The sequence below is a fragment of the Tachyglossus aculeatus genome, unplaced genomic scaffold (assembly GCF_015852505.1).
Source record: "Tachyglossus aculeatus isolate mTacAcu1 unplaced genomic scaffold, mTacAcu1.pri scaffold_1_arrow_ctg1, whole genome shotgun sequence".
NCBI lineage: Eukaryota > Metazoa > Chordata > Mammalia > Monotremata > Tachyglossidae > Tachyglossus > Tachyglossus aculeatus.
The window spans coordinates 687,436-700,299 of record NW_024044915.1 but is presented as its reverse complement, the minus strand read 5'-3'; the positions used below and the strand labels follow the sequence as shown (position 1 = coordinate 700,299).

The 12,864-nt window shown below is 52.2% G+C and overlaps 1 protein-coding gene across 2 annotated transcripts in view; it reads right to left on the bottom strand.

Annotated features, from left to right (window-relative positions):
• The window catches only part of ASPSCR1 (ASPSCR1 tether for SLC2A4, UBX domain containing), a 66,751-nt gene extending 58,612 nt beyond the window's left edge, over window positions 1–8,139 (bottom strand). Inside the window, exons 1-3 of one of the 2 annotated variants that reach the window (XM_038742861.1) lie at window positions 8,038–8,139; window positions 4,660–4,715; window positions 958–1,072 (exon numbers count right to left, since the gene is read on the bottom strand). In XM_038742861.1, the coding sequence (XP_038598789.1) occupies window positions 958–1,072; window positions 4,660–4,715; window positions 8,038–8,139 (273 nt within the window). Of the gene's footprint in view, window positions 1–957; window positions 1,073–1,156; window positions 1,194–4,659; window positions 4,716–8,037 lie in introns of those variants that run through there. The other variant, XM_038742862.1, reaches the window with a different exon arrangement.
• Between the last annotated feature and the right edge of the window lie 4,725 nt (window positions 8,140–12,864).

The window sequence follows — 12,864 nt, the reverse complement described above, 5'->3', positions numbered from 1 at the left end:
CCCGACTAAACCGACCTTCCCTCTTCATCATCATCATCATCAATCGTATTTATTGAGCGCTTACTGTGTGCAGAGCACTGTACTAAGCGCTTGGGAAGTCCAAGTTGGCAACATATAGAGACAGTCCCTACCCAACAGTGGGCTCACAGTCTAAAAGGGGGAGACAGAGAACAAAACCAAACGTACTAACAAAATAAAATAAATAGAATAGACATGTACAAAATAAATAAATAAATAGAGTAACAAATATGTACAAACATATATACATATATACAGGTGCTGTGGGGAAGGGAAGGAGGTAAGATGGGGGGGTATTATACTCTCCTAAGAGCTTAGAACAATGATCTGCACACAGTAAGTGCTCAATAAATGGGACTGACTTTAAATTATACAGCATAAATTACCTTTTTATTCATATTAATGTTTCCTACCCTCTCCCCCTCTAGACTGTAAATTCATTATGGGGAGGGGACATGTCTGCTAATCCTGTTGAACTGTACTCTCCCAAGCACTTAGTATGGTGTTCTGCACCTAGTAAATGCCCAGCACTGTTCATTCAGTCATTGTCATATTTATTGAGCCGTATATATTGAGTCGTATTTATTATAGAAGCAGCGTGGCTTAGTGGAAAGAGCCCGGGCTTTGGAGTCAGAGGTCGTGGGTTCAAATCCCGGCTAAACCCCTTGTCAGCTGTGTGATTCTGGGCAAGTCACTTAACTTCTCTGGGCCTCAGTCACCTCATCTGTAAAATGGGGATTAAGACTGTGAGCCCCATGAGGGGCAACCTAATTGCCTTGTATCTACCCCAGTGCTTAGAACTGTGCTTGGCACATAGTAAGCGCTTAACAAATACCCGCATTATTATTGTTATTATTATTATTGTTATTATTATTGAGCCCTCTTCTCCCGTTCTGCGCGTCCTGTGTCTGCCCGGACCCCCCACGGAAGCATACGTACCGGGTTTTCCGGTCCTTCCCGACTCCCGGGGATCGGCACCATCTCCAGCTTGGCATTGTTGGGGAGGTTGGCAAATCTCCACTGCAGCGAGAGGTCGAGCACGCTCCTCTGAAACCTAGGAGGGAGACCGAGGCCGGCCGCTTGCCCCAGCCCGCTCCGTCCCGGGCCTCTGTCCCCCTTCTGCGGTTTTCGCTCGTACTTGTTAAGCGCTTAGAGAAGCGGCGTGGCCCGGCGGAAAGAGCCCGGGCCAGAGGGAGTCAGAGGTCGTGGGTTCTAATCCCGCCTCCGCCGCTTAGCTGTGTGACTTTGGGCAAGTCGCCTCGCTTTTCCGGGCCTCATCTGGAAATTGGGGATTGGGACCGTTAGCCCCACGTGAGACAACCTGATCACCTTGTATCTCCCCCAGGGCTTAGAATGGTGCTTAGCACTTAGTAAGCGCTCAACAAATACCATCATTATTATTATTATTATTCTCTGTGCCTCCGTGACCTCATCTGGAAAATGGGGATGGAGACTGTGAGCCCCACGTGGGACAACCTGATCACCTTGTATCTCCCCCAGGGCTTAGAACGGTGCTTAGCACTTAGTAAGCGCTTAACAAATACCATCATTATTATTATTATTATTCTTTGTGCCTCCATGACAGCTGGAAAATGAGGATTGAGACCGTGAGCCCCACGTGGGACAACCTGATCACCTTGTATCTTCCCCAGGGCTTAGAACGGTGCTTAGCACTTAGTAAGCGCTTAACAAATACCATCATTATTATTATTATTCTCTGTGCCTCCATGACAACATCTGGAAAATGAGGATTGAGACCGTGAGCCCCACGTGGGACAACCTGATCACCTTGTATCTCCCCCAGGGCTTAGAACGGTGCTTAGCACTTAGTAAGCGCTTAACAAATACCACCATTATTATTATTATTATTATTATTATTCTCTGTGCCTCCATGACATCTGGAAAATGAGGATTGAGACCGTGAGCCCCACGTGGGACAACCTGATCACCTTGTATCTCCTCCACGGCTTAGAATGGTGCTTAGCACCTAGTAAGCGCTTAACAAATACCATCATCGTCATTATTACTATTCTCTGAGCCTCCGTGACCTCATCTGGAAAATGGGGATGGAGACTGTGAGCCCCACGTGGGACAACCTGATCACCTCGTATCTCCCCCAGGGCTTAGAACGGTGCTTAGCACTTAGTAAGCGCTTAACAAATACCATCATTATTATTATTATTATTCTCTGTGCCTCCATGACAACATCTGGAAAAATGAGGATTGAGACCGTGAGCCCCACGTGGGACAACCTGATCACCTTGTATCTCCCCCAGGGCTTAGAACAGGGCTTAGCACCTAGTAAGCGCTTAACAAATACCTCTGCATCTCCGTGACCTCATCTGGAAAATGGGGATGGAGACTGTGAGCCCCACGTGGGACAACCTGATGACTGTGTATCTCCCCCAGCGCTTAGAACAGGGCTTGGCACCTAGTAAGCGCTTAACAAATACCATCGTTATTATTCTCTGGGCCTCAGTGACCTCATCTGTAAACTGGGGGGGGTTAAGACTGTGAACCCCAAGTGGGACAACCTGAATACCTTGTATCTCCCCCAGCGCTTGGCATATAGTAAGCGCTTAACAAATACCATCATTTTATGGGTCCTTTTAAGATATAGAGTTGGTAGACACCTTTCCTGTTCGCAAGGAGCTCACAATCTAGAGGGAGAGACGGACAATAGAAATAATTTTGCGTGAGGACGCGGTGGGTGACATTGAGGGAATTTCCCTGAAATTTGGGAATTCAGGTACTGGGGCGGAATGCATTAAACCTGATACAGTAAAAAAAAAAGCATTACTTAAGCCCATTATTAGAGGCTTGAATCACCACGAAAAAACCCATGAATTGGGCTTCTCAACTGTCAGACACTTAGCCCGAATTGGAAGGGGTCTCTTACAACCAGAGACGCTTGAGGTGGGAAAAGAAAAAAAGAAATCATGAAAATTAGAGAAATTAAAGACTAGGGTAGTGTGAAACAAGAGAAATTAAAGGGCAGGAAAGGAAATGTGCTTGAAGTGACCAACTGGTTCACTCAGGCAACGGTCCTGCCAAGAACCTACTGAAGTCGGCTGATGGTTTTTGATTTTTAAACGGCATCTGTTAAGCGCTTAGTACGTGCCAGGCACCGTACTAAGCGCTGGGGGAGATCCAAGCTAATCGGGTTGGACGCAGTCCCTGTCCCACCTGGGGCTCGCAGTCTTCATCCCCGTTTTCCAGGCGGGGGAACTGAGGCAGAGAGAAGCGAAGGGGCTTAGCCAAGGTCACACAGCAGCCAAACCGGGATTAGAACCCAGGTCCCTCCGACGCCCAGGCCCCGCTGCTTCGTGAATCCGGGGCGCTTTACCAAGTCACACAAAAACGTTCAGAAGGGCGGGATCTAACGCAAAGAGCCCGGGGCCTGGGACTCAAAAGATCTGGATTCTAATCTTGGACAAGTCTTAATGATGTGTAGATATCTATAATTCTATTTATCTAGTTTGATGCTATTGACGCCTGCCTACCGGTTTAATAATAATAATAATAATGATGATGATGGCATTTGTTAAGCGCTTACTACGTGCAAAGCACTGTTCTAAGCGCTGGGGGGATACGAGGTGATCAGGTCCCACGTGGGGCTCGCAGTCTTCATCCCCATTTTCCAGATGAGGGAACTGAGGCTCAGAGAAGTGAAGTGATTTGCCCAAGGTCACACGGCAGACATAGGGAAGCACTTTGCACGTAGTAAGCGCTTAACAAATACCACCATTATTATTATTATTATGTGGCAGAACTGGGATTTGAACCCACGACCTCGGACTCCCAAGCCCGGGCTCTTTCCACTGAGCCACGCTGCTTCACAGAAGGGAGACGAAGAAAGGGAGGTCAATCAGGGAAGGCTTCCCGCAGGAGAGGGGCTTTGAGTTTTGTTGTCCGTCTCCCCCTTCTAGACCGTGAACCCGTTGTTGGGTAGGGCCCGTCTCTATCTGTTGCCGAACTGTACTTTCCAAGCGCTTAATACAGTGCTCTGCACACAGTAAGCGCTCAATAAATACGACTGAATGAATACTCTGCCCAGAGAAAGGACTCAATAAAAATTACGGGTTAATTGGAGGAGAGGGCAGCCGCTGTAGAGGGAGAGAAGAGAAGGAGCCATCCACACCCGGGCCCCCAGCCGGACTCACTTAATTAGAATAATAATAATGATGGCATTTGTTAAGCGCTTACTATGTGCCAAGCACTGTTCTAAGCGCTGGGGGGGATACAAGGTGATCAGGTTGTCCCACGTGGGGCTCACAGTCTTCATCCCCATTTTCCAAATGAGGCAACTGAGGCTCAGAGAAGTTACGTGACTTGCCCAAGGTCACACAGCAGACATTCAATCATTCAGTCGTATTTACTGAGCGCTTACTGTGTGCAGAGCACTGTACTAAGCGCTTGGGAAGTACAAGCTGGCAACAATCGGACTCTGTCCCCACCACCTCTACAAGAAACACTGTATATTTAGAAAGCAGTGAGAACATTTTACGTATTTGATACGAAAGATGGAAATGTAAGACTCTATAGTCCTACATGTGGCGGAGCCGGGATTCGAACCCATGGCCTCTGACTCCAGAACTCGGGCTCTTTCCGCTGAGCCACGCTGCTTCTCACTTCACTCACTTCAGGCCGAACTCGGCGGGATCGAAGTCCTGTTGCTGACACGCGTCTTCGAGAACCTGGAGAGAGAGGGTGACTATGAGCCCATTGTTGGGTAGGGACCGTCTCTATATGTTGCCAACTTGTACCTCCCCAACGCTCAGTACAGTGCTCTGCACAGAGCAAGTGCTCAATAAATACGACTGAATGAATGAATAATAATAATTATGGCATTTATTCAGTGTTTACTCTGTTCCATCATCATCATCATCATCAGTCGTATTTATTGAGCGCTTACTGTGTGCACAGCACTGTACTAAGCGCTTGGGAAGTACAAATTGGCAACATCTAGAGACAGTCCCTACCCAACAGCGGGCTCACAGTCTAAAAGGGGGAGACAAAACCAAAGATACTAACAAAATAAAATCAATAGAATAGATATGTACAAGCAAAATAAATAAGTTCCAAGCACTGTTCTAAGCGCTGGGTTAATCAAGTTGTCCCACGTGGGGTGCAGCGTGGCCTAGTGGGTAGAGCCCGGGCCTGGGCTCCCATCCTGCCTCCGCCACTTAATAATAATAATAATAATAATAATAATAATAATAGCATTTATTACGCGCTTACTATGTGCAAAGCACTGCTCTAAGCGCTGGGAAGGTTACAAGGTGATCAAGTTGTCCCACGGGGGGGCTCACAGTTTTCATCCCCATTTTCCAGATGAGGGAACTGAGGCCCAGAGAAGTGAAGTGACTTGCCCAAAGTCACACAGCTGACAATTGGCAGAGCCGGAACTGGAACCCATGACCTCTGACTCTAAAGTCCGGGCTCTTTCCACTGAGCCACGCTGCTTCCCTGGGAGCAGCCACGTGACCTGGGGCGAGTCACTGAGCTTCTCTGGGCCTCAGTCCACTCATCTGCAAAATGGGGGTTCAAAACCTGTTCTCCCTCCTACTTAGACCGGGAGACCCGGGTGGGTTCTGATGATCTTCTATCTACCCCAGCGCTTTGTTCAGTGCTTGGCACAGAGTAAGCGCTTAATAAATGCCACAATTATTATTATTATTTGAAGGCATTGCCTCCAGTAGGAGTTTGAAGGAGGCACGATGTGAACAGACAACCCCAAAACCCCTCCAAGACCCACAGAAGCGGCGCGGCTTAGTGGATATGCACACAGTAAGCGCTCAATAAATACAACTGAATGAATAATAATAATAATAATAATGGCATTTATTAAGCGCTTACTATGTGCAAAGCACTGTTCTAAGCGCTGGGAAGGTTACAAGGTGATCAGGTTGTCCCACGGGGGGCTCACAGCCTTAATCCCCATTTTACAGATGAGGTAACTGAGGCCCAGAGAAGTTAAGCAACTTGCCCAAAGTCACACAGCTGGCAACTGGCCGAGCCGGGATTTGAACCCTTGACCTCTGACTACAAAGCCCGTGTTCTTTTCCACTGAGCCACGCTGCTTCTGAATGAATGAATGAATACGGGCCTGGGCGTCAGAAGGACCTGGGTTCTAATCCAGGCGCTGCCACTTGTCTGCTGTGTGGCCCGGGCTTTGGAGTCAGAGGTCATGGGTTCAAATCCAGCCTCTGCCAATTGTCACCTGTGTGACTTTGGGCAAGTCACTTCACTGCTCTGGGCCTCAGTTCCCTCATCTGGAAAATGGGGATGAAGACTGGGAGCCCCCCGAGGGACAACCTGACCCACCTTGCAACCTCGCCAGCGCTTAGAACAGTGCTTTGCACTTAGTAAGCGCTTAATAAATGCCATGATTATTATTACGGCCCCTCCCTTTATGGAAACCCCGCCCACTGCTACTAGGCCCTGCCCATTGCCTCAAGGGCATGCCCATTTATGGAAAGACCCGCCCACCTCCTCTAGGCACCGCCCATCATGGAAGCCCCGCCCACCACCTCAATGGCATGCCCATTTATGGAAAGCCACACCCACTGCCTCAAGGCCATGCCCATTTATGGAAAGCCACGCCCACCTCCTCTAGGCCCCGCCCACCACCTCAAGGGCATGTCCGTTTACAGAAAGCCACGCCCGACTCCTCTAGGCCCCGCCCATTGCCTCAAAGCCATGCCCATTCATGGAATGCCACGCCACATCATCTAGGCCCCGCCCATCATGGAAGCCCCGCCCACCACATCGAGAGCATGCCCATTTATGGAAAGCCTCCTCCCTCTCTCCATCCCCCGCCCCACCTCCTTCCCTTCCCCACAGCACCTGTATATATGTTTGTATGCGTTTATTACTCTATTCATTTATTTATTTTACTTGTACATATTTATTCTATTAATTTTATTCTGTTAATCTGTTTTGTTTTGTTGTCTGTCTCCCCCTTCTAGACTGTGAGCCCGCTGTTGGGTGGGGACCATTTCCATATGTTGCCAAATTGTACTTCCCAAGCGCTTAGCACAGTGCTCTGCACATAGTAAGCGCTTAATAAATGCCATTGTTATTATGGCCCCTCCCTTTATGGAAGCCCCGCCCACCTCCTCTAGGCCCCGTCTATTTACAGAAAGCCACGCCCACCACCTCTAGGCCCCACCCATCATGGAAGCCCCCACCTCAAGGCCATGACCATTTATGGAAAGTCCCGCCCACCTCTAGGCCCCGCCCATCCTGGAAGCCCCCACCTCAAGGCCATGCCCATTTATGGAAAGCCACGCCCATCGTGGTCATGGGTTCAAATTTCAGCTCCACCGAGTGTCAGCTGTGTGACTTTGGGCAAGTCACTTAACTTCTCTGGGCCTCAGTTCCCTCATCTGTCAAATGGGGATGAAGACTGTGAGCCCCCCCGTGGGGCAACCTGATCACCCTGTAACCTCCCCAGCGCTTAGAACGGTGCTTTGCACATAGTAAGCGCTTAACAAATACCATCATTATTATTATCATTGTTATTATCTGCAAAATGGGGATGAAGACTGTGAGCCCCCCCCGTGAGACAACCTGATCACCTTGTAACCTCCGCAGCGCTTAGAACAGTACTTTGCACATAGTAAGCGCTTAATAAATACCATTATTATTATCATCGCCTCAAGGCCATGTCCATTTATGGAAAGCCCCGCCCATCGCCTCAAGGCTTGCCCATTTTTGGAAAGCCACGCCCACCTCCCCCAGGCCCCGCCCATCATGGAAGCCCCCGCCTCGAGGCCATGCCCATTTATGGAAAGCCCCGCCCACCGCCTCAAGGCCATGTCCATTTTTGGAAAGCCCCGCCCACCTCTTCTAGGCCCCGCCCACCACCTCTAGGCCCCGACTCTAACAGAAGGCCCGCCCACCATGGAGGTTCCCCTCAGGCCTGGGCCTGCCTCCCTCCTTCCCCGTCCCTCGCGGGCCCCCCCGGGCCCCCCCGGGTCCCCCCGTCCCCCCCCCGCTCCCCGGCGGCCGCACCTGCAGTAACACCGTCCCCGGCGTCACCTTCACCGTGTGGCGCCTCCCGTTCGGGGCCAGGACTGACACAGCAGGGCCCCCGCTCCCGCCCCGGCCCGCCATTTTCCGCCCACGTGACCCCCCCCCCGCCCCAGAAAACTTTATTGGCAACTCCGGGACGGACAGCGACAGCGCCCCTCCTGGGTCCCGCCCACTCCCGGGCTCGACCAATCCCGGCCTCGTTCACTCCCGGCCACGCCCACTCCCGGCCTCGACCAATGCCGGCCACGCCCACTACCGCCCACGACCAATCTCGGCCCCGCCCACTCCCGGCCCCGCCCACGACCAATCACGGCCCCGCCCACTCCCGGCTTAGACCAATTCATTCAATCGTATTTATTATTATTAATAATAATAATAATAATGGCATTTATTAAGCCATGTTTGTACATATTTGTTACTCCATTTATTTTACTTGTATATATCTATTCCATTTATTTTATTCTGTTAGTATGTTTGGTTTTGTTCTCTGTCTCCCCCTTTTAGACTGTGAGCCCACTGTTGGGTAGGGACTGTCTCTACATGTTGCCAATTTGTACTTCCCAAGCGCTTAGTACAGTGCTCGGCACACAGTAAGCGCTCAATAAATACGATTGATGATGATGATGATGATGACTGTCTCTCTATGTTGCCAACTTGGACTTCCCAAGCGCTTAGTCCAGTGCTCTGCACACCGTAAGCGCTCCATAAATATGATTGATGATGATTATGATGAGGAACAATTGTACAGTTGCTTACTGCACTTGTGTAAGTACAGGCTAAACAAACACGCCGGTGGACTGCAGCTAGGTGACGGTGGAGGCTCGGATGACCTGAAACTATTCCAGCTGGAGTCATCAGCCTGGAGCTGGTTAAAGGAGGAGCAGCAGGGCGGCATGGATTTGCGAGTCAGAAGGTCATGGGTTCTGATCCTGACCATCACTTGTCTTTTGTGTGGCCACTTCACTACTTCCCTGGGCCTCGGTTACCTCACCTGTAAAATGGGGCCGAAGACTGGGCGCCCCATGCGGGACAGGACCTGTATATATGTATATCACCTGTATATATGTTTGTACATATTTATTACTCTATTTTACTTGTACATATCTATTCTATTTTATTTTGTTAGTATGTTTGGTTTTGTTCTCCGTCTCCCCCTTTAGACTGTGAGCCCACTGTTGGGCAGGGACTGTCTCTATGTGTTGCCACTTTGTACTTCCCAAGCGCTTAGTACAGTGCTCTGCACACAGTAAGCGCTCAATAAATACGATTGATGATGATGATGATTATGATTTAGAAGCAGTGTGGCTCAGTGGAAAGAGCCCGGGCTTTGGAGTCCGTGGTCATGGGTTCAAATCCCGGCTCCGCCAACTGTCAGCCGGGTGACTTTGGGCAAGTCACTTCACTTCTCTGCGCCGTCATTATGATTCTTAGGGAATGGGTCCAACCCGATTGGCTGGCATCGGCGCATCCAGCGCTCAGTAAGGTGCCTGGAACATACTAAGCGCTTAGCCAACACCACGGTTCTTCTTTCCCAGCCCCCAACCGGGTCCTCCGAGGGCGGTGGTGGCCCAGATGTTTCCAATGATGGCTTTTTGCCTTTGAAAGTGGCACGGCCCTTTAGGAGGATCCCCCAGCCCCGGCCCAGCTGCCCCCTTTGAAGTAAAAATGGAACGGAGCAATTCCCAGAAGCCGGATCTGACGGCTGGCAGGGCCTCGCTTTCCAGAGACCCTCCTTCCTCTGCCCCCAGTGTGGCTCAAGGTGTGGAGGGGAGAAGGTCAGAGGTCATGTGGCCGAACCCCAGCCCATTAATTAATTAATTAATTAATGACGGTATTTGTTAAGCACTTACTATGTGCAAAGCCCTCTTCTATTTATTACTCTATTTATTTATTTTACTTATACATATCTATTCTATTTATTTTATTTTGTTAGTATGTTTGGTTTTGTTCTCTGTCTTCCCCTTTCAGACTGTGAGCCCACTGTTGGGTAGGGACTGTCTCTATATGGTGCCAATTTGGACTTCCCAAGCGCTTAGTACAGTGCTCTGCACATAGTAAGCGCTCAATAAATACGATTGATGATGATTTATTACTCTATTTTACTTGTACATACTTACTATTCTATTTATTTTGTTAATTATGTGCATTTAGAAGCAGCATGGCTCAGTGGAAAGAGCCTGGGCTTTGGAGTCAGAGGTCATGGGTTCAAATCCCAGCTCCACCAACTGTCAGCCGTGTGACTTTGGGCAAGTCACTTCACTTCTCTGCGCCTCAGTGACCTCATCTGGAAAATGGGGTTGAAGACTGTGAGCTCCCCGTGGGACGACCTGATCACCGTGTAACCTCTCCAGTGCTTAGAACAGTGCTTTGCACATAGTAAGTGCTTAATAAATGCCATCATTATTATTATTATGCACAAAGCACTCCTTCCCCTCCCCACATCACCAGTATATATGTTTGTACAAATTTGTTACTCTAGTTCACTTGTACATATTTACTATTCTATTTATTTTGTTCATGATGTGCATTTAGAAGCAGCGTGGCTCAGTGGAAAGAGCCCGGGCTTTGGAGTCAGAGGTCATGGGTTCAAATTATTATTATTTAGTTATTATTTAGTTTTCATTCTTTGTTCTGGTGACTTAATACCCGTCCACATGTTTTGTTTTGTTGTCCGTCTCCCCCTTCTAGACTGTGAGCCCGTTGGTGGGTGGGGACCGTCTCTGTAGGTTGCCGACTTGGACTTCCCAAGCGCTTAGGAAGCACACAGTGAGCGCTCAAGAAATACGATTGAATGAATGAATGAATGAATGAATGAATGGTACCGGGGGTGTGGCTAAGGTCTGAGGGCGTGGTCACGTATACGGGGGCGGGGCCTCGTGCTTGGGGTGGGGTCACGTGCTTGTGGGGTCACGTGTAAGGGGTGGGGCCTCGTGCTTGTGGGCGTGGTCACATGTATGGGGCGGGGACACGTGCCTGGAGGCGTGGCCTCGTGCTTGGCTCGGGGTCACGTGCTTGTGGGGCCACGTGCTTGTGCGGTCACGTGCATGGGGGCGAGGCCTCGTGCTTGTGGGCGGGGTCACGTCTATGGGGCGGGATCACGTGAATGGGGCGGGGCCTCATGCGGCGGCCTCGTGTCTGGAGGCGTGGTCTAGTGCTTGGGGATGGGGTCACGTGTCTGGGACGGGGCCTCGTGCTTGGCGCGGGGTCACGTGCTTGTGGGATCACGTGCATGGGGCGGGGCCATGTGCTTGTGGGCGGGGTCACGTGAATGGGACGGGACCACGTGCTTGTGGGCGTGGCCGCGTATGTGGGGGGCGGGGCCTCGTGCTTGTGGGCGGGGTCACGTGCTTATGGGTCACATGTATGGGGCGGGGTCACGTGCTTATGGGGTCACGTGTATGGGGCGGGGTCACGTGAATGGGGAGGGGCCTCGTGCGGGGGCCTCGTGCTTGGGGATGGGGTCACGTGTCTGGGGCGGGACCTCTTGCTTGGGGGCGGATTCACGTGCTCGTGGGGTCACGTGTATTGGGCGGGTCACGTGTCTGGGGCGGGGCCTCGTGCGTGTGGGCTGGGTCACGTGTATGGGGCGGGGCCTCGTGTCTGGAGGCGGGGCCTCGTGTCTGGAGGCGGGGCCTCGTGCTTGGGGGCGGGGTCGCGTGCTTGTGGGGTCGCGTGTATGGGGCGGGGTCACGTGCTTGTGGGGTCGCGTGTATGGGGCGGGGTGACGTGTATGGGGCGGGGCCTCGTGCTTGGGGGCGGGTTCACGTGCTTGTGGGGTCACGTGTATTGGGCGGTTCACGTGCCTGGGGCGGGGCCTCGTGCCTGTGGGCGGGGTCACGTGTATGGGGTGGGGCCTCGTGCCTGGAGGCGTGACCTCGTGCTTGGGGTGGGGTCACGTGTGTAGGGCGGGGCCTCGTGCTTGGGGGCGGGTTCACGTGCTTGTGGGGTCACTGTATTGGGCGGTTCACGTGCCTGGGGCGGGGCCTCGTGCTTGGGGGCGGGTTCACGTGCTTGTGGGATCACTGTATTGGGCGGTTCACGTGCCTGGGGCGGGGCCTCGTGCCTGGAGGCGTGGCCTCGTGCTTGGGGCGGGGTCACGTGTCTGGGGCGGGGTCACGTGTCTGGGGCGGGGCCTCGTGCCTGCAGGCGTGGTCTCGTGCTTGGGGACGGGGTCACGTGCTTGCGGGGTCACGTGTCTGGGGCCGGGCCTCGAGCCTGCGGGCGTGATCTCGTGCTTGGGGGCGGGGCCTCTTACCGGGGGCGGGGCCTCATACGGAGCGTGGCCTGACAAGCAGCGTGGCTCAGTGGCAAGAGCCCGGGCTTGGGAGTCAGAGGTAACGGGTTCAAATCCCTGCTCCTCTGCTTGTTAGCTGTGTGACTTTGGGCACGTCACTTCACTTCTCTGGGCCTCAGTTCCCTCATCTGGAAAATGGGGATGAAGGCTGTGAGCCTCCTGTGAGACAACCCTCCCCCTCTGTTCACCCTCATCCTCACCCTGGGCTTCAAGGCTGTCCATCCATCCCCTGGCCCCCTCCTACCTCCCCTCCCTTCTGTCCTTCTCCAGCCCAGCCCGCACCCTCCGCTCCTCTGCCGCCGCTCACCTCCTCCCCGTACCTCGTTCTCGCCTGTCCCGCCGTCGACCCCCGGCCCACGTCATCCCCCGGGCCCGGAATGCCCCCAATCCCTCTGCCCACCCGCCAAGCTAGCTCTCTTCCTCCCTTCAAGGCCCTACTGAGAGCTCACCTCCTCCAGGAGGCCTTCCCACACTGAGCCCCCTCCTTCCTCTCCCCCTCCTCCCCCTCCGCC